Source organism: Bos javanicus, chromosome 21 (genome assembly GCF_032452875.1).
Source record: "Bos javanicus breed banteng chromosome 21, ARS-OSU_banteng_1.0, whole genome shotgun sequence".
Taxonomy (NCBI): Eukaryota; Metazoa; Chordata; class Mammalia; order Artiodactyla; family Bovidae; genus Bos; species Bos javanicus.
Genome location: NC_083888.1, coordinates 32,867,685 through 32,894,228, shown reverse-complemented (window position 1 = coordinate 32,894,228; position 26,544 = coordinate 32,867,685). Strand labels below are relative to the sequence as shown.

At 42.1% G+C, this 26,544-nt stretch overlaps 1 protein-coding gene across 2 annotated transcripts in view; it reads right to left on the bottom strand.

Annotated features, from left to right (window-relative positions):
* Window positions 1-1,333: 1,333 nt before the first annotated feature.
* The window catches only part of SIN3A (SIN3 transcription regulator family member A), a 67,434-nt gene continuing 42,223 nt past the window's right edge, over window positions 1,334-26,544 (bottom strand). For both annotated transcript variants that reach the window (XM_061394775.1, XM_061394774.1), the window contains exons 13-21: window positions 25,864-26,102; window positions 24,354-24,537; window positions 22,709-23,282; window positions 20,377-20,546; window positions 16,362-16,535; window positions 10,643-10,735; window positions 9,620-9,714; window positions 5,441-5,648; window positions 1,334-3,200 (exon numbers count right to left, since the gene is read on the bottom strand). In XM_061394775.1, coding sequence (XP_061250759.1) covers window positions 2,970-3,200; window positions 5,441-5,648; window positions 9,620-9,714; window positions 10,643-10,735; window positions 16,362-16,535; window positions 20,377-20,546; window positions 22,709-23,282; window positions 24,354-24,537; window positions 25,864-26,102 — 1,968 coding nt within the window. In that variant the 3' untranslated portion in view covers window positions 1,334-2,969. The remainder of the gene's footprint in view (window positions 3,201-5,440; window positions 5,649-9,619; window positions 9,715-10,642; window positions 10,736-16,361; window positions 16,536-20,376; window positions 20,547-22,708; window positions 23,283-24,353; window positions 24,538-25,863; window positions 26,103-26,544) is intronic.

Below are 26,544 nucleotides of genomic sequence, written 5' to 3'. Positions count from 1 at the left end.
CAGTGAAGCCCCGCTGCTCCGAACTTTTGAGCAGCAAGCTTAAAGCTAAAAGCTGCGCTTCTGAGGCTTTACTCTTATCTCGGTCCGAGCTGGTCGCCACTGGGCAAATCCTTAAGTAAAACAGAAGTCTGACGCTTTGATTCTGAGAAAAGCCTAGTACAGAGACTGACCGAAGGCACGATTGGTGGGAGCTTCGGTTGTGCAGATGCAGGTCACCTAGTCTCAGAAGCTACAAGCGGAACCTCCTTGCCTGTGGTCCTTGTGTCTGCTTCAGGTGGCGCCAGGGACCGGTGCCTTCAAGCCGTTCGGCGGACATGTGTTAAATAGGGAGTGCTTTATACCCCAGTAACCTCAGCTTCCTCTACTACGTGTTCTATTTTATGTATATGGCTAATTGCTGCCCATCGCCAGAAGCTTACGACTTTGAGATGGCAGATCAGACATAGAATTCATGAGCGTAACAGAATAATGCATTTCTCTACAGGGACTGATGAGTTCAGAGACGCCATAATACCAGAAACACCTCCAGTTTCACCCTCATGTTACTCTGGTGGTCTATTGGCAACTTTCCCCCACCTCCCTCCTGGGAATGGGATGAAATCTTCTCTATAAAATCATTAGGAAGAAAAGTATATACACAACATGACCGACCCCTGATATTTTAATAGAAATACTGACCAAGTTTACAACACTTCAAATGCAAATCATAGGGAAAAGTGACTTAAGTACAGAATACCAAACACGACTTAAAATATAACTTGCTGCTCTAAGACAGGCTGAGCCGAGCTTGGAGCTCAGATGTCAGAAGGCAGGAGACATAAAAATGCTGTTTGTAAATCCTGGCTGTAGGTGAAGCTCCCTTCTTCTGGTTGCACTAGTAGGACTGGTCCTGAAACCCTATCCTGACCTGCAGGCAGCTGCTCTGGTCATAACCCTCTGCAGATACAGCAATAGCTGGGGCTGCCTGGGTGAGGTTCAATCAATTCCCCCTATTAACTCCAAGTCAACATGATCTTTCTTAAGCAAGCAGATGGGGATGGGTTGAGTTACTGGTGGAAAACCTGAAGATCCTACCCAACCCATCAGTATCACTCCACCTTCCAAGTGAGGCAGTGCTGCAGCTTCACCAGAATCTCCTCCCACAAGCCTTTCCTGCCACCTCACACATGTGAGCTGAGTCTCCTATAGTTGTGCCATCCCTCCAATGCTCGCCCCCCAACAAAAGTCTAAAAGTCAGATAAGCTTACCATTCATAAGGAAAGTCCAGAGCAAAAAAAACTTGGTTTTGTGGTGGTGATATTAGGGATTTTTAATTAAAAAGCAAACAAAACCACACAGGAACACTGTTGTTTACTTTGACTAGAGTAATGGTTGCTGGAGAAAAATTCACCAAAGTCCTGGGAGGGGCTCAGTTGGTGTTTGTTCAGAAAAGCCAGGCTGCCCACATACAAAAATCCTAATCACTCATGTTTAAATATCTGCTGCTTTAAATTTATGTAATTAAAAATATATATATACATATATATTCCATTTGCAGTTGCTAATGTATCAAGTCTTCTCCCTCCTAACCCCATTTATACCACACACTGTGTACACACTTCTTTCAAACACTGGTTTGGTATTTAAGCTGTTCACTCCCATTTCCAATAAAGGTAAAAAATAGAGAAGCACAAACTATACAGCTGCACAATATACCCATATATAAAATATTTCCAAACAGCTGAAGGGGGAAGAATATGTACCAAAAGAATGAATAATTCTATTTTTAAAATCTGAGATATTTTGATTTGGGACAAGTACAACTGACTGCTAACTATTTAAAGCAAAATCCTGTTTTTGTACTGTATGTAGATAAGGAACCGAAGCCCAAATCCCTGCTTCACAGTATTCTCTGGTGAGGACAAGGGACTTGTGTTGAGAGTTCATTCCTTAAGAACCAAGCTTTATTTATTTACAAAAAAAAAAAAAAAAAAAGTTGGGGCAAGAAGGAAGACAAGTTTTACACAAAAGTACTACAACGGTAACTCCCTTTGGTAAAAAGTGTAATAAATGTCTTGTACACCTGTTCACAGGTACTAAACCTGAAGCCACATAGAACTATGGTACACAAGAAGCTAGAGCAGTTATGCTAGCACATCAAAGCATATTTCTTTTAATAAAAAATTGACAGTATGTACATTATTTACAAAAAAAAAAAAAAAAGAAAAACCAAGTTAAAATTGTGTTTGTGTGTGTGTGTGAGTAAAGCTGGTGGATGGCACTAGGGTAGACTAGTAAAGAAGCAGGTACAAAACAGTTCCACGGGAGCTAAAAAGGACGACTGATTTGAATTTGTTGAGGCTGAGAACCAGAGGAGAGAAGAAAGGGTGGGCAGCAAGCTTTCATCAGGAATCAAATCCACAAGATGATCAATCCCAAAGCCAAACTGCAGGTCCCAGAGAAAACCTAATGGGTGATCTAGATGTGCTCAAGTGACCAGGAGAAAAAATCCAATCCAGTTTTTTTTCCTTTTTGGGGGGAAGAGGAAAGGAGCAGTGACCATCAGAGTTACAATCCATCTAAGCGTTGACTCCTCAAGTCTGTCAGTCGATGCTCGCCCATCCAGTCCAGGTGTGAACAGCATCCGGTTCCCTCACTGAAGGTCGCCCCAGAAGGCTCCAGTCTCCGCTCTGCTGGTGTGTGCAAGCTGCGTGTCCCTGTGCTTGCGTGGGTTTCCTCCCCTCCAGGGCAGGCTAATACCCAAAACCCCTGGGAAAAGTTCCAACTCCGGCTTTGTAAGGGATCACACGTTCCTTATATGTAGCCCACTTGGTGCCAGGTTGCACCAGCCACGCACAGATCAGGTGGCCATGTCCCAGAGAGGCCCAGTGAGGCTTGAAAGGCATCTTCCTTGTTTCTTCAGTGTGTGCGAGTACACGCGCCCCCCCACACACACCACCCCCCTCCAGTTATCTGCTCTGGCTTTGCAGTTACGGGGTTTTGAACACTGTGCCATATTTGACACGGTACTTGTTAATGCTCACAAAGTGCAGGGTCTCTGTGTCACAGGTGGTGGTGCAGGGCACCAGGCCCTCCAGCCCCTCACCCATAAGCCACTTGCTGGTCTCCGCTGCCATTTCACGGGGCACATGCTCCTTGGTCCATTTATCTACCCAGGCCTGGAACCTCTGATGTAGCCGCTTGCTTACACGCTCATGGGACTGAAAAATAGAACAAAGAAGAAATCCTCCATGAACTAGGACTAAAAAACCCTTCAAATACAAAATCCAATTTTCTTCTAAAGTAGCAGAGGAAAGATGTGGGCTCAAGTTACAGATCATAAAGCCCCCAGAGAAATGCCAACCCAAGGTCTGGTCAGAACTAGCTCAGTGCTTTCTCGATTTTAGTCTGCAGCATCACCACGTGGTGGCGTGTTGGGGAAGGAGGAGGTCTTGGAAAAAACGTGTACAGAGTTCCTTGTTTCCATCAACCTGTATTTTTAAACCAGCAACCCAGCCGATTCTAATGTACTCTGAGTGAGACAATGAGGCTGTTGGTCATTTCTGTCACAGCGCAAGGCAAAGGGTTTAAAACCCACTATCCCTTCCTGCTGTTATCCCACTCTGTCCATCAGATTGTTGGGCACAGCAGATCTTCAGTGGAGGTTTTTTGTTCCTACCTCCAACGTACTTGTTGGTGCCCATAAGCAAGGAAGGGAAGGTGATACAAAGATGAATTAGGTGTTTCCCAGCTCCCTACATCATTTGAATCAGACATGCAGACATATAACACACAGCACCGAGAGAGAAGTACATTAAATTGCCCACCCTGTGCTTCCCACTTGAATGTTCTGTAGTCCTTTGATCTGCCTCCCAAACCTGGTAATAACCCTTTCCTGTTAACAGACATACCCCTAAGCTTCCCAGTTACTCAAGCAAAATAAACAAAGAAACAAAATTAAAAAACAAAAACCACCAGGTAGCATCTTTAATGTTCTCCTTTCTCTTAACCTCCCCACATCCAATCATTAGCACATCCTGACAATTATATCTCCAATCCTTTTTTGGCATATAGCATGGCATATGGGATCCTAGTTCCCTAACCAGGGATCAAAACCATGCCTCTTGCACTGGAAGCTCCAGGGTCTTAACCACTGGACCACCAGGGAAGTCCCTCCAATCTAATTAAAATCCCTCTACAACCCTGGTAGTCTGGGCAGTCATCATCTCTCAATTGGATGAGCAGTCTCGTGAGTGGTCTCTGCCCATCCAACTTGGTGCGCTCGCTCACTCCCATCAGTCTACATCTTTGTCAACAAAGTCTCAATGTACCTCAAAATCCAAACCATAGCCTGTAAAAATAAGTAATGTGGCCTCTGCCCACCTTTCCAACTTCATGCATCCCACTTCCCCTATGGCTCAAAACACGATGATGTTTTACTTATTTTTTAAAGGCCCTGCCATATTTGGCATTTGGGATTCTAGTTCCCTGACCAGAGACTGAACATGCACCCCCTGCACTGGAAGTGTGCAGCCTCAACTACTAGATCACCAAGCAAGTCCCCCACAACTGATGTTAGTTTTTTGAACACGTGAAGTCCTTTCCTCCCTCCCAGCCTTGCACCTGCTTGTTTCCTTTGCCTAAAAAGTACCAACCCAACTCTGCACCAGGCTGGATCCTCACCACTCTACAGGCCTCAGGGGTCACCTCCTTAGAGAGGTCTTCCCAACAAAAGCAGGGCTCTGTGTGCCAGTCACCCTTGATCACCTCATCTCTTTCCTTGGAAATGCACATCATCACACTACCTTATATGCTCTTATCTCGTGGCTGTAGTCTCAGGCACAATACCTGGTACATAACAGCACTAGGACTTTCACATGTGAACACAGACAGGACTCACACAAGCAATACTACCGGAAGTGTGAATGCTGGGAGTAGCTTCACTAGAAGCTTCTGTTCACTAGAAGGTGCTGTTACTGACTAAGCTGTCCCCCCACAAATTCACAAGCAGAAATCCTAACTTCCACCCCTCAGAATGTGACCTTATTTGGAAATAAGGTTGTTGCAGATACAATTAGTTAAGATGAGCTCATACTGTCGGAGGGTGGACCCATAATCCAGTATGGCTGGCGTTCTTTAAAAAGGGGGAAATTTGGACAGATGTACACTTAGGGAGAATACCATGTAAAAATGAAGGCAGAAATATTCAAGCCCTGTAATGCTGGTGATTGCCGGAAAACCACCAGAGGCTAGGAAAGGCAAGAAACAGATTTTCCCTCACAGTCCTCAGAAGTTTCGAAGCAATTCTGCCAACACTTCGACTTTGGACTTCCAGCCTCTACAAGTGTTAAAATAGTAAGTTTTTGTTGTTAAGTCATGCAGTCTGTGGTACTTTGTAACAGCATCCTGGTACTGGCTGAGGAGGGAGGCGTGTGGAGAAATTCCAAATACTGGTTCTCACCTGATGAGCCCGCAGCAAGGCGGTCCTCCGATACATGTAGTCCTCTGACTTGATCACATATACCATCTTGTAGGAATTCAGCTTGAATCTACACTCCAGTTTATCCAGGCTATCTGCATTCTCCATGGTCTTCTTGCTGTTTCCTTCCTTCCCTTCCTTTTCCTGCTGCTCTCGACCACGCTGACACTTCCGGATCCGCCGCAGATTCCTACAAAGCAGCAAAGCCCTGCAGTGTGAGAGTTCCTCCAGATGCAGATCCCCATGAATGCCCCCCAATTTTTCCTTCTTATATGCCTTCATGAAGCTGATCACAACTACATACATTTAAAAAAATGTTCAATGGTTTCACTGTTAAAAAAATCTTTTTTCAACTGCAGAGATACATGGGATAAAAGGTAGAAATTGCCAACTACCCCTTACCCCAATTCTCAAAATCCCACTTGCCTTGGCAGGGGTAGCCACTGTTGGCAGTTTGGGTTTTGTTTTTTTTTTTTTTGATTGCTCAGCGCTTTTGTGTAATAAAGTTTTATTAAACTATAAAGGAGACAGAGAAAGCTTCTGACATAGGCATCAGAAGGGGGCAGAAAGAGTATCCCCCTGGCTAGTCTTCAGCTGGATGTTATATAGTCACTGCTGCTGCTAAGTCGCTTCAGTCGTGTCCAACTCTGTGCGACCCCAGAGACGGCAGCCCAAAAGGCTCCCCCATCCCTGGGATTCTCCAAGCAAGAACACTGGAGTGGGTTGCCATTTCCTTCTCCAGGCAGTTTGGGTTCTTGTTTTTTTAAATCTATTTATCTTTGGCTGCGCTAGGTCTTGGTGACCCCACGTGGGCTTTCTCTAGTTGCAGCGTTGGGGGCTGCTCTCTAGTTGTGGTGCGCCGGCTTCTCACTGTGGGGGCTTCTCTCGTCGTGGAGCACGGGCTCAGTGTCTGTGGCACATGGGCTTAGTTGCCCCTTGGCATGTGGGATCTTCCTGGACCAGGGATTGAACTACTGTCCCCTGCATTGGCAGGCGGATTCTTAACCACTGGACACCAAGGAAGCCCCGCTGTTAGCAGTTTTGGCTTAAAATCTTCTAGGTCTCTCTCAATTTTTCACTTAATGCCATAAAGGTTTTATTTTTTCATTTCATTAAACATAGATTTGTGTCATTCTCTTTAGCTGCTACAGAGAAATATGTCTTAATTTAACATTTCCTTAACAGGAATCAATCAGGGCTCTTCACCTGAACCACAGAGCACAAAAAATTATTCAAATGTCTATTTTTTCAGTTCTCCCAAAGACGGTACATAATCAGTGCCATTCTACGTATGAAAAAAGATAATTCACATCAGTGGATGCCTTGGCAGGTATTTAGAGCTTATCCCCTCAACAATAAGCAGAGAAAGGTTGTCAGCTTGACAATTCTATTGTTTCCTACACTTTGCTATTAAAAACTGCTTCAGTGAATATCTTTGTGCATATACATTTCCGTAGAACAGCATTTCTTTGGTCCAAGGACTGTCGGAGGGCCCAAGACATTTTTGAGGAAGTTGTGAGATCAAAACTATTTTCATAATACTAAAACATTGTCTTTCTTTCTAAAAAAACAAGACACAAAGTACTAACATTAGCATTAGCGGTATAAAAATAACAGTGATTAAAAAAAAAAGCTGATGGTGGCACCAACCTCCTTAGCCATCTTTGTACTCTTTGGCCACATACTGGCAACTAAACCAAAAGGAAAGCTGGTCTGACTTAAGAATGTCCTTGTGAAGCAGTAACATTTCTTATGAAATTAAAACCCCTTATTTCACATCTTTTTAATATGCTGGGTGATGAAATGGGAACTACATATAAAGCACCTCTGTATGCTAAAGTACAATGCACTCATGAAGGAAAGCACTTGAGCACCACTTGAACTGCAAATGTTCACACTTTTTACCCGGAAGAATAGCTGACTAGCCAGTCTGGGATGTTTGGCAGATATTTTCTCAAAAATGAACAAGGGAGCCTGGTACCTCAAGGAAAAACAACTGAGCATATTTGTTGTTAAAGATAAATTTTCAGATTTCAAGTAAAATTCTGAATTTTGATAAATTGGTACCGGCCAGCATGACAAGTGACAACTTCCCACTACTTAAAGATGTGACTGATGAAGTCAACGGCAATATTAGTAAATGTGGCTTTTTTTTTTTTTTTAAATGTGGCTTTTTTCAGGGGTGGTGTGGAGGCACGGGTGGGAATATTGTAAAAGGAAAACATGTCAACATATGGTAGGTCTGCATAACTCAGTGAATTCACATTTTCCAAATAACTGACTGTATGAAGTTATAAAACCATGCAAGAAAAAATTCAAAGTACAAGATAAGCGAATGGATTTTGACAGGCTTGTTGGTATTTTCAGTGATACTGCAACTAACCTTTAAGAAACTACTACTTGGAGAGTTTTGTTGTCATATCAAAGAATATCTACAATTATCTGAAAGGATATGAAAATACTTCCTTTTCTAGCCAGATTTTCTTCACATAGTACAACCAAACAAAGCAGTGCAACAGACTGAATACAGAAGCAGCTCTGAGAGCCCAGTTGTTATCCCAAGCCAGACATGAAACAGTCACAAAAATGCAGAGCAATGCCACTCTTTTCACTAATTTGAAGCACTGTTTCATTAAAATTCTATTTATGAAAATAACATGGAATGCATCTAGTATTGTTTTTTAATGAATTCATAAACATTTTTCAGTTTTAATTTCTAAATGTGATAAATATTACTATATATAATTCACATAAACAAGAGCTTTGGCGGGTATTCAATCTCTAAGAATTTAAGGGTTTCAAAGAAAAAGACTGAAAAATAACCTCAGCTGTAATAATAGCTGTAAGGCAAATTATTAAAAACCAAAGGTCCAGGGTAAAGTCTTCTGCATTTTAACTGCTCTGACCTCAGAATGATTGTATCAATATTTCCCCCTAAAGTATGTGAAAGTCGCTCCCCTCTTCCCTACACCTGCTATAATACAGTTTACAAATCTTTTAAGAATTTTGCCAATCTGGTGAGAGATATACGATCTTATGTTTATTCGTACTGTTTCATAAGCATGGAGACTAAATCTGTTTTGTTGAGAAAGGGGCCTGGCACAGAGCAGCTGCTTGAAGTCTGCTAAATGACTCAAGGAGTAGAAGAAGCTGGCAGCGTCCTTCTGTTCACACCTCTTTCCATGTTCCAATCAGGAATGAGTCTAATCACACTATCATAATACCTTTCTGGGAATATAAGACATGAGATTTCAATTCCCAAACTTTGGAAAAGGAAGAAAGCTGCTCAACTACAGCAAAACCTGTTTTCTACTTCTGCAACTTGGTTTTCATCTTCAGATAGAGGTCCAACATACACAATTTCCCCATATACAGGGAGGAAATTTCAAAAATTCTGCTAAGAGCAACACAGCCAGCCTAACTAAGGCTGCCATCCTTTGAACACCTTGCTTACAAGGTTGTCCCCTGGGTGGGTTCTGGGACTGTGGATCGTGGGAGAGTTTCCACCATTCTCTAAATGCTAAGAGTGCTTCACTGTACCTAAACTGTTTGTACAAAGTAAATGGAAAGCTTAAAACCCGCTTTCCTTCTGGAAGTCTGGAATTTTGGTACAAGTTAGGCAGAGGGTACTTACAGGACTAACAACCAATAAAAAAACTCACGTCACCAAGTCTCCAGCAAGCTTCTCTGGTAGGCAGCATTTCAAACATATTGTAATTTGCTGCTGGAGGAATTAAGAGTGTCCTTGTGACTCCAATGGAAGCCACAGACTCTCTAGAAGCTTGCGCCTCTGATTTTTGTCACAGGCACCTTCTGCCTTTGCTGATTTAGCTGTGTATCCTTTCATTATGGCAAATCATTACTGTGGGTATGACTGCGTCCTGTGAGTCCTCCCAGTGAATCATCAAACCCTGGAGACTCTGACACATATTTCTAAAGGGAAGTTATTACTGATTCCTAAAACTCTTACCTCCCTGATGCTTGGGCATACGCTCCAGGTAAGAGCACGGTGTAAAAGCCACACAAACTTCAAATTACTGTCCTCGGTAAATAGAACAATAGATAAAATGAAAACTAAGAACCTAAAAGTGAGCTAACTCCTCGTTCCTGGACACGCAGAAAGAAGTGTCCTGCTGCCGATACACGACATGGTTCACTCACCGTGGGAGAAATACTGGTTTCCGTGCCAGATGCTCACGAAGCTCAGGAGAGGTAGTATCAGAATTCATGTATCGCTCCACGTAGTCTGACCAGCGCTAGAAGGGTGAACACAACATGGGTGTGGGGAAGGCAAAAAACCTGAACTCCAACCTCAACAGGTGGGTTAGCAAATTCTATGACTGAAACGTCTGAAATCCTTAAATTTCAAGATCAAAAAAAAAAAAATCTCTTCCCATAATGACATGCTTGTTAAGTGGTACTGAAACACAGTTTAAAAAAGCTGTGAGAATGCAAAACTTAAAGCTTCTCTGAGACACTTTAGAGTTATCAGAAGTCGTAAATGGTTAGAAGGTAGCTCACTGACAAGTTTTATTTCCCCACAGAGGGTTCTTGTAAAGAACAAAATGTATAGTGGCAAATGTTTGAAAATCAGTACCTTTCACATCAAAATCTGAATTTCTGGAAACTTTTTTAAAAAATTAAAGATTCGACATCCGTATTCCCATAAAACAACTGTCTCCTCCCCTCCATATGCCCTCAATGTCTTGCACGATGCTTGCCTCTCTCATTAATATTATCTGCTAGACCCAGCTGTGACAACCGACTCACTCTCCATCTACTCTGTGGGACTGAACTCCTGGCTCCATCTATCCCAACAGAAAGTAAACATGACTCAAAAGAATCAAGATAATACTGGGCAGATGGCACCTCATTTGCTGTTTCTTACGCTTTAGGAGAAAAACAAGCTGCCAACCATGAGATTTCCTCTGAGGAGAGGGCTTTACTAAAAGCTAGATGAGAGACTGCCATTAATTCTAAATATCTACCCCCCCCCCCAAAAAAAATCTACCCCCAGGCAGTCTCTTCAGCCGAAGACATGGCTGACACGACCTATACTTTAAGCATCAGGTCCTGACCCTTAAACAGGCTAATGCTGGCTGGGCTTCTAGCAGACAGTCCCTACGCAGACTCTCAGAGCACAACACACTCTCAGCACAGTTTCTGCAGTATGTTCATCCATACCTCTGCTTCTACAGGATCATCCGAGTTCTCCTCTTCTGTGTCCAGAAGCTCAATTGTCAGCTGAACCTGGCCTTGGCTCTGAATGAACATAAGCTGCAAATAAGAAACCTTAGTGTAAACAAAAGACCATCTCCAAAGCTGTAATTAGATTCTCAAGGGTTGAGAAGTGGGGAGGCAAGAGAGTTAAAAAAAAAATTTTGCTCCAGTTGAAGAGATGAGGAAGATACTCAAAAGCTTAAGAGGTGATTAAAAGGCAAAGGTTGTTCATCTTGCTACCAGCAAAATGAAATATAAGAGCTTCTTGCTGACATTTCATGTTTCATACTTCTTGAATTAGCTAAAACAGTAATCAATATCAGAAAGTGCTCAAAAGTCAGAACCACAAAACGTCAATGCCATTTCACTTGATAATCTCATTTATGGAACTTAATGCAAAGATGTAAACAAGTCTACAGTGTTTTTTATTTTTTTTAAAAAGAAACTTCCCATACCAAACTGAAGTGGAAAACATCAGATAGCAGCAATCACGTTTCACCACAATAAAAACTACCCAAGAAATCACACATACCATGGGGTAAGGAACACCAACCATCAACATTAAGAAGTGATCTGTTGCAATGAAACCAATGATATTTGAAATTTTGAGTTTTGCTAATATTATTTGTGTGATTTTTTTAAAAATTCATATTTAAAAGCAATACACTCATAGGGGCAAAACCAAGTCATGTTTTGCACAAAAGAAGTATCAAGTGGTGATGGCACACAGAGTTCCCTGCTGGGAATCCCAGGACTCTCAACGCCCTTATCCTGAGGAACTGCTGCAGATAAATCAGTATCGGATTGATCTCTATCCTAACTCCACAGTGATAAGAGAACAGACTCTATGTTTTCACTACCTTTAGACCATCAAAGCTTTGCACCTTGTTTTATGTCCCTGGAGAAGGCAATGGCATCCCACTCCAGTACTCTTGCCTGGAAAATCCCATGGATGGAGGAGCCTGGTAGGCTGCAGTCCATGGGGTCGCTAAGAGTCGGACACGACTGAACAATTTCACTTTCACTTTTCTCTTTCATGCACTGGAGAAGGCAATGGCAACCCACTCCAGTGTTCTTGCCTGGAGAATCCCAGGGACGATGGAGCCTGGTGGGCTGCCGACTATGGGGTCGTACAGAGTCGGACACGACTGAAGCGACTTAGCATAGCATGCTTCAGTGTCTCCAAGTTTACAGTCTGTGGGAACTTGAATAGAATTTGTATCCTACTCTTAACATGAAAACTGTATAAATCGTAATTACATTGAATTGGTTCACAGTGCTTTACTATATCCTTCTACTTCTCTGTATACTCATTCTATTAATTTTCGAGAGTTTGATACTGAACTTATCTACTTAAAAATATAATTATAATATATAGTGGAACTGTATGTAACCTTGTTCTATATTTTCCAAACTTCCTGTAAATGTGTTATCATACTTTCATAATTCAAAAAAATTAAAATTAAAAACATAAAAAAAGATCACTATCAGAATTACATGGTAAAGATCAGAGATTAAAAAAAAGCTTGAGAATCATTTATTTCAACATTCTTCATTTTACATAGGTAAAAACCTAAAATTCAGAGTTCTGATTTCTCAAGGCCACACAGCTAGTCAATAAGCAAACAGAACCAGAAACCAGTTCTGGTTCACAGTTTTTCTAGAGCAGCCTTTAAAAACTCCTCTTAGCTAATAAATTTTTTAAAATGACAAGAATATAACATATACACATATAAACACAAACATAATTACTTTCAAAATAGATTTGAAAAAAACTGTTTCTAGGAGTTTGCTAAAACCCCCTGGATTTAGGATGAATAACCTAGAGTCAAGATCTGTCCTATGGCTGTAAGGAAGCCACCCTTCAAAGTAATACTGAGAAGAGCATCCTCTACATGCCTAAAACTGAACTCGATTTCACCCCAACTGGCTCCTCATGTGTTTGACACATATCTTGCTAGGTCCTTTACCATGTGTTCACCCCAACTCTCTGACCTCCGCACCACTCCAAGGCTTGACTAGCTTTCTCATTAGACTGCCCACGTCCATCACCCCAATTTGGTAATGGCCTCCAGTTGTAAATATGCCTCGATTCCTCCCCTTCTCCTTACTCAGTGCTACTAAACTGATCTTCCTGAAAGCTCAAATCCAGTGGGCTATTTAGTCCTTAAAAATGCCTCACTGCTCACCAACCACAACAAAATTCACACCTCTTACTTACTATGGCTATGAAGATCCTCTACCATTTGGACACCACCCTCCTCTCCTTTTTCTACATACCTCCTTTGCTTCATTCAACTAACACAAAGTCAAGTCACTGAATGCTTGCTGTTTATCTGTCAGGGGCACACTCAGAAGAGAGCATGGTTTCTTGTGCACACACACATGCATGTGCGCATGTGCACTCAATTGTGCCTGACTCTTGTGACCCCATGGACTGCAGCCCACCAGGCTCCTCTGTCCGTGGAATTCTCCAGGAGAGAATATTGGAGTGGGTTGCCATGCCCTCCTCCAGGGGATCTTTCCAACCCAGGGATCGAATCTGTGCCTCTTACATCCCCTGCAGTGGTAGGTTGGTGCTTTACCAGCTGAGCCACTGGAAATCCCCAGTTTCTTGCATGGAGGAACTTAATTTAGTAAAGGAAAAAGAATACATACAAATAGCTATATTTACATTACAACAAAATAACTACAAAGGTACTATTCTAGAAACATGAGCAATATGCTATTCCCTGCTCAGTGAATTGAGAAAGATTCCACTTTACTGAAGTGACACTTAGCTGGGCCCTGAAAAACAAGACAAAGGGGAAGACCAATCGATTTCAGAGAAATCATAACAAAGAAAATCAAACAAATCATAACAAAAATATTTGAAAAAGTACATAAAAAGAACTACAATCCTGCTCCCCCAGAAACGGTGAAGGACGTGCATATGAGTACACAATACACAGAAGAGGGAAAATGGGTGACAACAGGAAATAGGGAAACATGAATTAAAATATTTTTCTAATCATCTAATTGTCAAAAATGAGCTTGATAATACTAAGTGTTACAGAGAAATAAATGCTCTTACCAAAGTGCACACTGGTATATCCTGTCACTTTGACAGAGAAATGAGAATATCCATTAAAGTTTAAATTTTAAAACATGCATGTGAGTACATGCTCAGTTGTGTCTGACTCTTTGCGACCCTGTGGAGTGTAGCCCACCAGGCTCTTCTGTCCATTGAATTTTTCAGGAAAGAATACTGGAGTTGATTGCCATTTCTTCCTCTAGGGAACGTTCCCAACCCAGGAACTAAACCTGTCTCCTGCAGTGTCTGCACTGTTGGGCGGTTTCTTTACCACTGCACGGGGCTTCCCTGATAGCTCAGTTGGTAAATACGCCTGCAATGCATGAGACCTTGGTTTGATTCCCGAGTTGGGAAGATCCCCTGGAGAAGGGATAGGCTACCCACTCCAGTATTCTTGGGCTTCCCTGGTGGCTCAGACAGTAAAGAATCCACCTGCAATGTGGGAGACCTGGGTTCAATCCCTGGGTTGGGAAGATCGCCTGGAGACGGGAAAAGCTACACACTCCAGTATTCTGGCCTAGAGAATTCTATGAACTGTATAGTCCATGAGGTTGCAAAGAGTCGGAAGCAACTGAGGGACTTTCACTTCACTTACCACTGCACCACCTGGGAAGCCCTAAAATATGCATATCCTGCCCTTTTAACCCAGTAATTTCATTTCTATGTCTCTACCCTTAACATTACCACATGCACACAAGAATATAAATTGTAAATGTTGTTCAATGAAGCACTATTTGAGATAGTAAAAACAGAAATAGCTTAAAACGTTCACCCATAGGGGAATGATTTAAAAAAAAAAACACAACTATGGCACAGGAAATTCCCTGGTGGTCCAGTGTTTAGGACTCTTGTGCTCTCACTGTTGGGGGCTCAAGTTTGAGCCATGGTGAGGGAGCTAATACCCTAAACAAACAAACAAGCAAACCACAAAAAACTATGGCACATTCATAGTTTTAAGTGTGACACAGCAGCTGAAAAACATGAGTTATGTCTATATAAACCAAAATAGAGCAAATTCTAAGACATTAAGTGGAAAAAAGCAAGATGTAAAGTACATAGTTTAGTTAAAAAATTTATTTCTACATAAATACACAGGTATATTTAAGTGCATAGAAAAGGGTTTGAGTGGTTATATGGAGAGTTAAACATGTCTAATTTTTAAAAAGCACTAGAGAATATGTCTAGAAAAAAATGAAGGGAGAGGAGGCTGGAGGTAGGACTGGGCAGGGGATTTGAAGGGCTGCTTATGCTTTGCTTGATGCTCATACTATGGACTTTCACTCTCTATGTAAAACATTTTAAAGAACAAGGTCACTGTGATGACCCAATATTCCTGGTTACCAAACCTTCTGTTCCCTCTGCTATTCTGACAAATGTGTTATCTACAGGGTGAGTCTACCCATTCCTTCATAGGCCCTCACCACACAATCTGTTAACTCACTGTCGGTGGGGGTGGTAATTCTGTCACCATGAAATAAGCACACATTAAATTCATGATAAACATTTATAGATCTAAAACTATGAAAGGCTTAGGAACTCTCCTCTGTAGTGGGAAAGTCCTCAGGTAGTAGAGCATCACAACTGTGACTGAACTAGAAAACTCATTTCCAGGTCTCTGATTCTAAATTAAGCCAACAGCAGGCTGAAAGCAGAAGCACACACAGCCAAGTGAAGAGTGAGGGTCAGATCACTAAAGGACATGCTCACCAAGTTAAAATTTTGTTTAGCTTAGCTCTCTCTGCTCCACCAACTGCAAACCTTACTCTGGGCCACCTAAACCTATCCTTACATTAATACATACAGGCTTTGTTCAACTATACATATTACACAGGTGCAATAATAGTATACATAATTTTGTGTCCTTTTATTTGCTTCAGTATTTTTACTAACATATAATTAACTTTTAAGAGCTGCAAAATCTGCCATCTAGCAGTCACACAGCAGGCTGCCATTAACTATTCCCATTAAGGGCTGGACATCTAGATTGTTCCCAGTCTCCAGCTATTGGCTTTTCTAATTAGCTATTATAATGGTGGAAAACTGGGAACAACCTAAATGTCCAAAGAGACGGGCATAATTTTTTATAAAATACTGAATAGTCATAAAAAGATGAAGACCCAGAGGTGCTGCTAATTGAGCAAAATAAGTTACACAGAATGCTTTGCCCAGTATAATCTCTTTCAAAATATATACAAACATAGAAAAGTTTAGAAATGCCATCAATGATTCTTTCTGGGGAAAACTGTAGACAACTAGTTTTTCTTTTCTCTACATTTCCCATCTTTTCTACAATGACCATGGATTACATTTTTAAACAATATTCACAAAGCATTTAATACCAAAAAAAAAAAAAAAAAACCAGTTCAGAGAAAATGAAAATCATATATAAGAACTAATTTTTTTTTAAAGGCAAGAAACAGACTGCCTACGAGACTTTACTTTTCCATGTTTTTTATATTTCTTCTAATGAGTTCAAAGGAACTCCAAGGCATTCTAGGAGTGGAGACACTGGGTCGAAGCACCCTGGTATGGCTCTGACTTCTGCAGGGTAGAGTCCCAACAGTTTACACTGGCATCAGCATGTTCCCTGACTACATGAGTAACTCTCACCTTAAAGCAATTTTCATCTGACATGAGCTGCTCAGCTTTCCGCTGATATGTTGACTCCAGGAGGCTCCTTGACGTCTGTGTGTTCAGCTGGCCTCCTGTGGCCCCATTATTGTTTTCTGCCAGGTATAGGTCCGTCACTTGTACACAGATCTCATCACTCACGATATGCTGCAGCTGGAATCAAGCAAAGGCAAGTCATCAGGAACCAAAAATACAGTTCTCCCCGTCATACACTCAGCCTTCCTTTGGTGGTTCCAATCATTCAGTTAAAAAAAGGTTTTTTTCTGGTTGAAAATTTTAGAAAATTAATCATATAAAATCACTATCTTATTTTCTTAGAGAATAACCGAGCCAAAATCTTCAACCATATCATTGGTCCACGACTAAAATGTTCATATATATTTAAGAGAAAAACCATAGGTAACTCAGGTTAACATGGTACTATTTAAAGTTCTAGTGTTGGTCACTCGGTTGTGTCTGACTCTTTGTGACCCCATGGAGCCCACCAGGCTCCTCTGTCCATGGAGTTCTCCAGGCAAGAATACTAGAGTGGGTTGTCACTTCCTTCTCCAGGGGATCTTTCCCACCCAGGGATTGAACCTGGGTCTGCCACATCGCAGACAGACTCTTTACCGACTGAGCCACCAGGGAAGCCATTTAAGGTACTTAAAATTTTTTTTTACATGAAAGAAAATTTCTATGGCTTGCTACCTTTATGGCACTTCTTTACCATTTATAATTTGCTTTCACACATACTCTCATTTGATCCACACAACTACCCTGGGAAGCAGTCTGGACAGGGGTGCCCTGTTATATATGAGACAAACGTACATTTTAGATAAGAAAACTCACTGTGTGCTAAGGTGAGGAGAGGGAACTTGGAGAACCATGAAAACAAGATCCATTCCTATAGTCAAAGCCCTGGTACAAAGAGAAATTCAACAGGCCTCGAAGAAGCTGTTGCTGAATTAATCTGTCATTGGCACTCAGCTGAAGGAGCTAAGTCAGAACAAATATTCAAGTTTCTGGACCCCAGGCCAATATTCTTTCTAACACATTCCCTATTTTTCCACATCTGATAATAAAAGCATAGTATTTAAACTTTATGCAAATTAACTCATTTTCAATACATGTCAATCATGATTGACTACTGGTAACTTCGGTGACTATCTTGTTAAACTCTCTGATGACTAGCAAGTTGAACCCTTCGGAGATTCCATTCTTATAGGTCATGATGATATCATCTATCAAAAAATAAAAATTCCTTCAAATGAAATTTTACCCCTTAAAAACGCCAAAGGCTGTGAAAAACAGATAAAGAAAGCAAAATGTTAATTGCAATAACAATTTATTTTACTTTAAAATTCTCATAACCACTGAGCCATTCTATTTTTAGGAAGATACACTCTTTTTGAAGCACTAGTAACTATGACAACTACTTATTTTTAACATTTGAAAAAGTCTTAAATGACAAGTATGTGTATTTGTAGATAAATGGACAAAATGTAAGGTCAGACAGTGAGTGACCTGATGGTGGTAGAAAGGCCAGCAACTGGAAATGGTTAAATTACAATTAGGCCATACAACAGCTTTTAATGTGACTGTTAAAATAATGCTTATAACTTGAAAATACAGGGGTAAGCTTAAAACACAGTGTTTAAGAGAAAAAAGCAGTGCAAAAAAAAAAAGTATACAAAGCATGGTCTCTACTATGTAGATACATTTTTATACTTCCCTGTTAAAGGTCACCGACTCCTTCCACACCCTCTTCTTGGATTTCTGGCCCCACCCAGTCTTTGGAAAGGGTAGCATTATAAATCTAGGCACAAACAGGCAACTCCCAACCCAATGTTAGGCTTGTCAAATTCTCTCTCCTGCTAAACTGAAATGACACAATGAGTGTGTCTGGTAGACAGACATTTCACAGAGGAGCACCTGGATTGGAAAGGTTGGTCATGTCAGCACTGAAAACACTCAGGGGGCCGGACGTTCATCTGCAGAGAGAAGTGTGAGGATGGGGAAGATGTCCAGAAAAGAGGCATGCTGGAGAGGGAAAAAACCTTCCTAGTCTAGTCCCTACCTGGTCTGGCCATACTTTCAGTCCCACACTAGACATTTGTGAGACTGCCTATTGTATTCTTAAGCAAACCTGTATTAAACTAGTTTGGAAAAGTAAGCTAAATATATGGTTTGACCCTGCAATGTATATTCGACCTCCAGTCAATAATGAACTCTGGGAGAACAGCAAAGGATTTAAGGAGAAATGTTATGCCTCCAATTCAGGAGTTAAGCTGAGAAGCATAAACATATGTTTTTAAAACACTAGATTTGGATTTCTGGATACAATCTGTCTCCATAAAAAAAAAGACTGGACCTTATGTATTACTGACTCAAAATAATCACCAGGTGCTTCTAGTAAATGGACTAATCACTAATCTATTGTTTAAAAAATCAACTGTGGGCTTACAAAAAAAGAAAAGGCTGGTTGTATTGGATTTTTAAAGTTGAGCTGATAGTATGCAAGACTTTACTTCTAGCTACAGCAACAGCAAACTTGTAAACAGAAACATAAGCACATGGTATGGTAAGTGGACTCTTACATAAATTTAGGGGACATTAATAGGCATTAGCCTCTCAAAAATTATGACCATAGCTGATTATATCCATGTAAAGATTTCTGTCTGTCAACATAAAGACCCCTTAAGGGAAGGCCTAATAACCGCTTCAACTTGCAGCTCCCTCCCTGACAACTTTTGTGAAGATGCCAAGATTCAGTTATTCCTTGACTTTGAGTAGATCCTACGAGACGGGTGCAAAGCCACACATCCTTCGAAACTCAAGACAAAAGCAAGAGTACCTCACAAAGGACTCCTTTGTGATTTTACCTAAGGAAGGCACTTTCCACTTTAAAGAAAAAAGTGGGACTTCCCTGGCGGGGCAGTGAATAGGCATCTGCCTGCCAACACAGGGGACACAGGTTCAATCCCTTGTCCGGGAAGATTCCACATGCCTCAGAGCAACTAAGCCCGTGTGCCCTAGAGCACGTGCTCTGCAACAAGAGAAGCCACTGCAATGAGAAGCCTGATCACCGCAATGAAGAACAGCCCCCCGCTTGCCATAATGAAAGAAAGCTCATGTGCAGCAACAAAGACCCAGTGCAACCAAAAATAAATAAATTCATTAATTAAAGAAAAAAGCGTACTAACAACAGACTGATACCTTTGAGAACTCAGAACAAAAGGCAAAGGAATGGAAATCTATTATATGTTATTTGCTATAAAATTATCATTGTTGTAAAGAACAACATATCTACAAACTCCCAGGGTACCCCAAGAATAAACCACAAAGCCAACTATAAACCTAACTCAGAGGGAGTCTCAGATAGTGAGGCTGACAGAGTATTATAAAAGATGTTATACAAAACCCTTCCTGTAAAAAGAACTTCAAATGTTAAATGAGGAAAGTCCATAGAATTACCAACACCTATTCAGACAGTAAAAAAAAATCCACCTGCAATGCAGGAGTCTGGGGTTCGATCCCTGGGTCAGGAAGATCCCCTGGAGAAGGAAATGGCAACCCACTCCAGTATTCTTGCCTGGAGAATTCCATGGACAGAGGAGTCTGGCGGGCTCCAGTCCATGGGGTCACAAAGAGTCAGACACGATTACGTGACTAACACTTTCACTTTTCACAGAAGAGGAAATAGCTCACACCTGGTACATAACGTAAGAGCTGGGAAGATGGGACAGGAGCTGGGGGCAAAACCTCACATGTGAGGTAGGTTCCTCCTCCCAGGGCACACTGAGCAAAGCAGTCAGTCACATGGCTGCAGCCCTTCCACTCAGTTAACAGGAGAGATCCAACATCACATTAACCTCTCCCTCCCCTCTACAACCACGTGTTCGTTAACATTATCACATGAGAAAACTGCCCATCTGTTCCCAGAAGAAAACCTGCCCCACCTGTAGATGAGGACTATCTCCCTCCCCAACCCTCGCCCGCACCACACCCTCACCTGTCTGACAATGCTCTGGATGAGTTTGTCCATGGTAAAGGCAATGTAGGCATGAATGGTGAACATCTCTCTCAGCGAATCTTCGTACTGGGACGAGTCTATGTTGCCATCCAGCAGGCTCCGCACCATGTCCAGGAAAGCTGGGTAATAATCTTCTACATCAACATCCACTGTGGGAAAGAGGGGAGAGGTGAGGCCTTACCCTGCTAAGAAAAGATGGGAAGAGGGCAGGGCAAATCCCACAGCTGCCTGAAAAGCACTGCACAGAACCAACCCTCAGTATTCAGTGTGCTGCAAACAGATGAGATCTGACAGGTGGCCACAACCCCAGCACTGTCTATCAAAGGAGAGTGACGCTGCAATTTCAACAGCGGCCTCTAACCCTCTGACTGACCAAAACACTTATTTACAGTACGGCTGGCAATGCGTGACATGAGAGCAAAACATCCCAGGAAAGAAGTTTCTTCAAAAAGCTGTCGGCTCCCTGCTAGGAGAGGAGCCTGCAAAGGGAGTATCCCCCACGTGGGTGGGCTGCTTGCTCAAAGAGCTATTTCACAAAGCATGAAGGCTGAAGAGAAAAGGCAGACAGACCCGAACACTAGCACTGAGAAGCCTCTCAGAACAGGAAACTAGGAGGGCAGATTAATCTTTTATGAATAATGAAGTGTCTGCATTTGTCAAAGTCCTTTTGTTTAAAAGTGGATTCCCAACACTGTAGTTCACAAATTACATCAAATGATCTATACTTGCTGCATATGAATCACCTCAACCACCAGATAGAAACCTTATCAGTTGTTACAGACATTTGGCAACTAACAGCGCACGAGGAAAGGTGAAAGGGCTCCACCTTTAGCTTACTAAAATAAGACCTATTTACATGCAGATGGCAAATCTCATCTCCAGTGCTGGCAATCCAGACAGCAGTGCAAGGGGGCTACTGATTATGTGGTTTCCTGATCTGGGGGCAGGTTACACAGGTGTGTTTGCTTTGTAAAAACTTACTGAGCTACGCAATTCTGTATGTGTTGTATACTTCAACCAAAAGTTCACTACAATGAGAAAAATTATAAAGAGAACTCTTTGTCTTTGACATTTAGCTACCTCTTTGTAAGTTTATACAGGGGAAAAAAGGCTCTGAGAACAAAAATTGAGTCCATTTCCATTTATTTGAAGTGTGATGGATTCATTCAAGACAGGCAAAACAGGACAACTACTATTTAAGAGAAGCAACTGGCTTGAGTTTCCTGACAGAACATTACCTTGTTCAGATCCACAGCAGAGGCATGGGCTGTGTTATTGCTGTGAAAAATGCTTTCACGTCAGAATAAAGCTATGAGTTCTACTGGTGCAAACCACGTGAGCCATGATCAGTGGAGGCTTGGCATTATTACTCAAGAACAAACTGTTAGCCTCAAAAATCAGGTTAAGTCAATGGTCAAGCCAAGATTAGGTCATCTTTCTTGTTTCCTCCCAAGCAGAGGGAATCGCCACACTGAAGTCTAAAAGATGTCTCTCTCAAGCTAGGATTAATCCAGATAAAGGCTTTTAGAATTAATTTCCAAGGTCATTAGCTCTCCAATAGATAGATGGCCAGGGCTTCACATGGGCTTCTTACATGACTAACAGTTAAGAAAAAAAAGATAATTCATTCCAAAAATGGGTTATTTCCTAAAGAACACACAAGAAGGTTTCACAGAAGAGCTTTGGCTAACAGATTAAGTACCTAACTTACAACCTGAAGGGAGATCTAGAAGCAAGCAGCACAGAATCACGTAGAGCATGTGGAGGCTTCCTTAACCTTCCCTTATTTTCCTTTTTCTGAGTTTTCTATCTTCATTCCTGTTCTGCTGTCTCAAACCATCTCCTGAGTCCCCATCTCTTTTTTTTGCAATTGTCTCAGGCATGAACAGTTGTTCCGTCGTGGAGTGGAACCAACTATGATGCTTCAGTCATTCTCTGTCCTTTCAGAGAGACCTTCCATTTGGGAAACTGACGACGGTAACTGACACCCACTTCCTTGGTGTCCACAGTACCAGCTACTGAGGGTCTATGATCTAAGCAAGGCACAGGGTGCTTTGCATATTTCCCCCAATTCTCCCAGCAGCCCCACAAGATAACAAGTAGCACCTCCAGTTTACAGAGAAACAGGTTCAGAGAGTTTAAGTAAGGTCACGCAACCAGTAAATTGCAGTGCTAGGATTTGAACCCAGCCAGCCTCTACGGACTGCCTGTGCTCTATGCATTAACATAAAAGAAAGCAGTCCTGAGTCTAACTAGGTCCTGCATCCCCGAGCTCTCACACCTTCTGCAGACCGACAACCCTAGCACTCACTAGGTTCTTTGAGACGCAGCTGGATGGCAGGGCTGTCACTCTTGTCTCGCTTGATGCCCAGCACTTCCCGTTCCCACTCTCTTTCTCGGTTTTCTTCTTCAATTTGCCGTTCAGCTTGGGAACAAATCCGCAGCAGCCTCAAGCAGAGTATCTGGTGCAGCCGCATAAAGATATACCAGTTATTATTAACATAGAAGAGGTTGTACACTTCATCCATCCCTCTTAACTTCTGAGCTGCTGTGTTACTAAATAGTAGCTTGGACTTAGGGGGACTGCCCCCAACACCATTGTGCTTCTTAGCCGCCCCTGTGGCTTCATCTACATCCATCTCTTCTTCTTCCTCTTCCTCCACATCTGAGAGATCACCTCTCTGAGCAAAGAGCAGATCTGGAATAAAATGATGCATGATTTGCTTGATTTTGTATTTGTCTTCCTTCTGAATGCCTGTCTGCCTCTTCACGTGGTGGATAATCAGAGCAGCAGCATCTTCCAGAATCTGTTTGTCTTCATAGGCAAGTGAGAGGTGTGGGCCAACAGGTACACCAGCGTTTTCTTCCGTAGCCTGCTCTTGCCTCTACCAGGAGAGAGAGACAAAGTATTATGTGACAGCTACAAAAGCAACAAACAGACCTACGAGATTACACCAGCAGTATGTTCTACTAACCATAATGGCCACTATTTTCCAATCGAAAACTTCCAGAAACAAAAAGATAATGTGCAAGATGTGGTTTGATACCAAAATGACTGGAGGTACCATGACATGGTACCTCCCAGACAATAGGACAGAAAGAAGACCATCTTCTAAAATTTTACATTAGTACTTATGGAGGATACGATAGGAGGTCTAAAATTTCCTTTAAAATACTTCTGGGAGTGAGGAAGGTGGCAGATATAACAAAACTGGCAAGACAGAGAGGAAATTAAATTTATGTCAGTTCATTTTACTGCTCTCTCCCTTTTCATGTATGCTTGATATTTTCATAATAAAGTTTAAAACTCAAGATCACACCCTTCTAGAAATTCTCAATCATACTCTATTTGTTTCTATCCATCCCCTAAGACTATGAGCTCAAAGAAAGAAGGATTAACTTCTTATTCATCTCTGTATCCTAGCTCCCAGTACTCTACATAATCCTGAAGGATGCTGAATAAACAAGGGATTAGCAAGAGTCTGGGGGCAATTCTCTGGTGGTCCAGTGGTTAAGACTCCCTGTTCTCAGTGCCAAAGGCCTGGGTTCAGTCCCTGGTGGGGGAACTGAAATCCCACAAGCCACACAGCATGGTCAAAAACAGAGAGAGAAAGAGTGTGGGGATTGAAGATAGTATTTTAAGTTGTGGAAGGTTGAGATAGGCTACAAGAAGGAATATAAGGTACTGTTGGAAGAAAATATGGAGAGAAGTGGAAGGGTGGCAGTGGGCATTAACTATAACCAGGATGGAAAACTGGAAAACCAGTAAAACAGCTTAGTGAGCCTTAGATTTAAAATGGTAGAAGAACTGGGAATAGAAGTCTATCCTATGAAGCAACAATCAACAAACCTTGGAGGGTCTCATGCTCATGTAACAAAGGTAATTTGCAGGAGTCACAGCTATGCTGAGCATACAGACTGGAGACTTCTCACAAATGTTGGGATCCCTGACTCACCTCATCATAGATACTCTCAATCTCATTGAGTAAGCTCTTGGACCTCAGGACCTTGGTGTCGTTTTGTTTAAAGTTGATGCCTTGGTGGTCCAGAGATTTCAAGTAGTATTTCTCATTTTGCTCTCTCCACACCTTGTTAAAGCCTCTCTGAGCTTCTCGCCATTCTTCCTCTTTCATCTTCAACCTAGTGGGGTGGAGGGTGGAAAAGAAAGACAGCAGAGTCCAGAGGAGGGAATTTTAAGGCAAGGAGTCATATTACAATTGCAGACTGGAATCCTGACTCTGCCACATTAGCCATGTAAAACTGCCTCCTTATCCATAAAAAGGGGATAAGAGCACCTCATCCCACAAGGGCTTAGAAGTAAGAAATATGTCAGGTTTACTTTATTTCAAAGGTCAACAGGTACAGCAGATCTGTCAGATCTGTTGGCAACTCTGGGGTAAATTTATTCAAACTAGTCTTGAACTCTGATACACAAGAAAACTACTCATTCAGGACTTAGTATGGGGAATTTATCCCAAAGTCAGAAATCTTGCCGAGAACAGTTGTTTCTCAAACAACATTCCACAGAATACCCTAGAAGAGTAGATTCTCTTCCTTGGCCAGCTAAAACAAAGAGAAACAAGTTTCTTTGCTACAGGACTTCTGAGAATGGTTACTATGCTAACGTAAATGTTCAAGAGCAGAGAACTTGCACAACAATGAATGCTCCTCTAGACAGAGCTTGGAAGTTCCAATGAAAACAACTGACTCTGATTCTCTAGAAGAGAGGAGAATAAAATCAAAACCAGCACTAGAACTGAAGGATATCCTCCACCTCGAAGACAAAAGTTAAACACTACTGGCAAGAAGGCAAACACCTTCTGCCAGCTCTTGAGAGGAAGACTGAGGAGGAACAAGAAAATCTGGGCACGTGTGAACTGTGCAGCGGATAAGTTTTCACCAGGTGATACAGAGGGAGGACCAGATTTATAGGAGTGCCACGGTCTTGGAGGCGCCTGGGGCTCAGCCCTGGCCTCCTCTTTGATACTACAGCCTTATTTAGGTGGGTTCAATGGCCCCTCTATACTTGGTTTGAAGGTTGGTTAGGAGAAAGAAGACATTCTTGGAAGTTTATGGGACGCTAAGGTTTTTTAAGTAACATATCAATTTTATAAAGACAAAGTGATTTTTCTTACTAAAAAACAAAAGATGTGAACACTGGTTAGTACTGAGTGGCAGGAAGGTGGGCGGCTGTTTTCTTCTCTGTTCTCTCTTTTAAAATATCCCCCTAAACACACAGAGCATTCCAGTATGGACTGGAAAGGTTTGTTCTCTGCTGTTGGTGACACAGAACCCCATCAAGAAGCTCCACTATCCCACACTATCCACCTGACTTCCTACAGCCGAGGTTGGGGAGAAATGGAGGTCTCATGGAATAACTGGGCTAAAAAGGAGAATCTTATTTAATGGGACACTAAATCTGTTGAGAAGCACACTAAAGCATGAAGGGCATATGCACTCAGGTACCTTTTAAGGACAATTGGGACGGCAATGGAAGGGTTCTTCCTCAGACCATCAATGATGTCAGCTGCTTTGTCAGCATATATCCTTTGGAGTGCTTTTCGGTGGATGACTTCCGATGTGCCCCCGAGGGTGTTGTCCAAGCGAAATTTAGCTTGTTCTTCAGCAGACAAGCGGGAAAGTTTCTTTTGTATTGCTTCCAGAACCCGGATAGTTGCCAGATTGGTCTCTAAAACTACATCAAGCTATAAAAAAAAAAAAAGACAAAAGTGTGTTCAGGACCCAAATCAGAACAGAATAGCTGTCGGGAGTAGAAGGTAGAAGTCAAACTCCCTGATTTGAATCTGGGCTCTGCCATGCTGCTGCCGCTGCTAAGTCACTTCAGTCGTGTCCGACTCTGTGCGACCCCATAGACAGCAGCCCACCAGGCTCCCCGTCCCTGGGATTCTCCAGGCAAGAACACTGGAATGGGTTGCCATTTCCTGCTCCGATGCATGAAAGTGAAAAGTGAAAGTGAAGTCGCTCAGTCGTGTCTGACTCTTTGCGACCCCATGGACTGCAGCCTACCAGGCTCCTCCGTCCATGGGATTCTCCAGGCAAGAGTACTGGAGTTGGGTGCCATGCCTTCTCATACCATGGCCATATAAAACTGTTAGCTTATCAGTAAGACAGGAATACCACCACCTA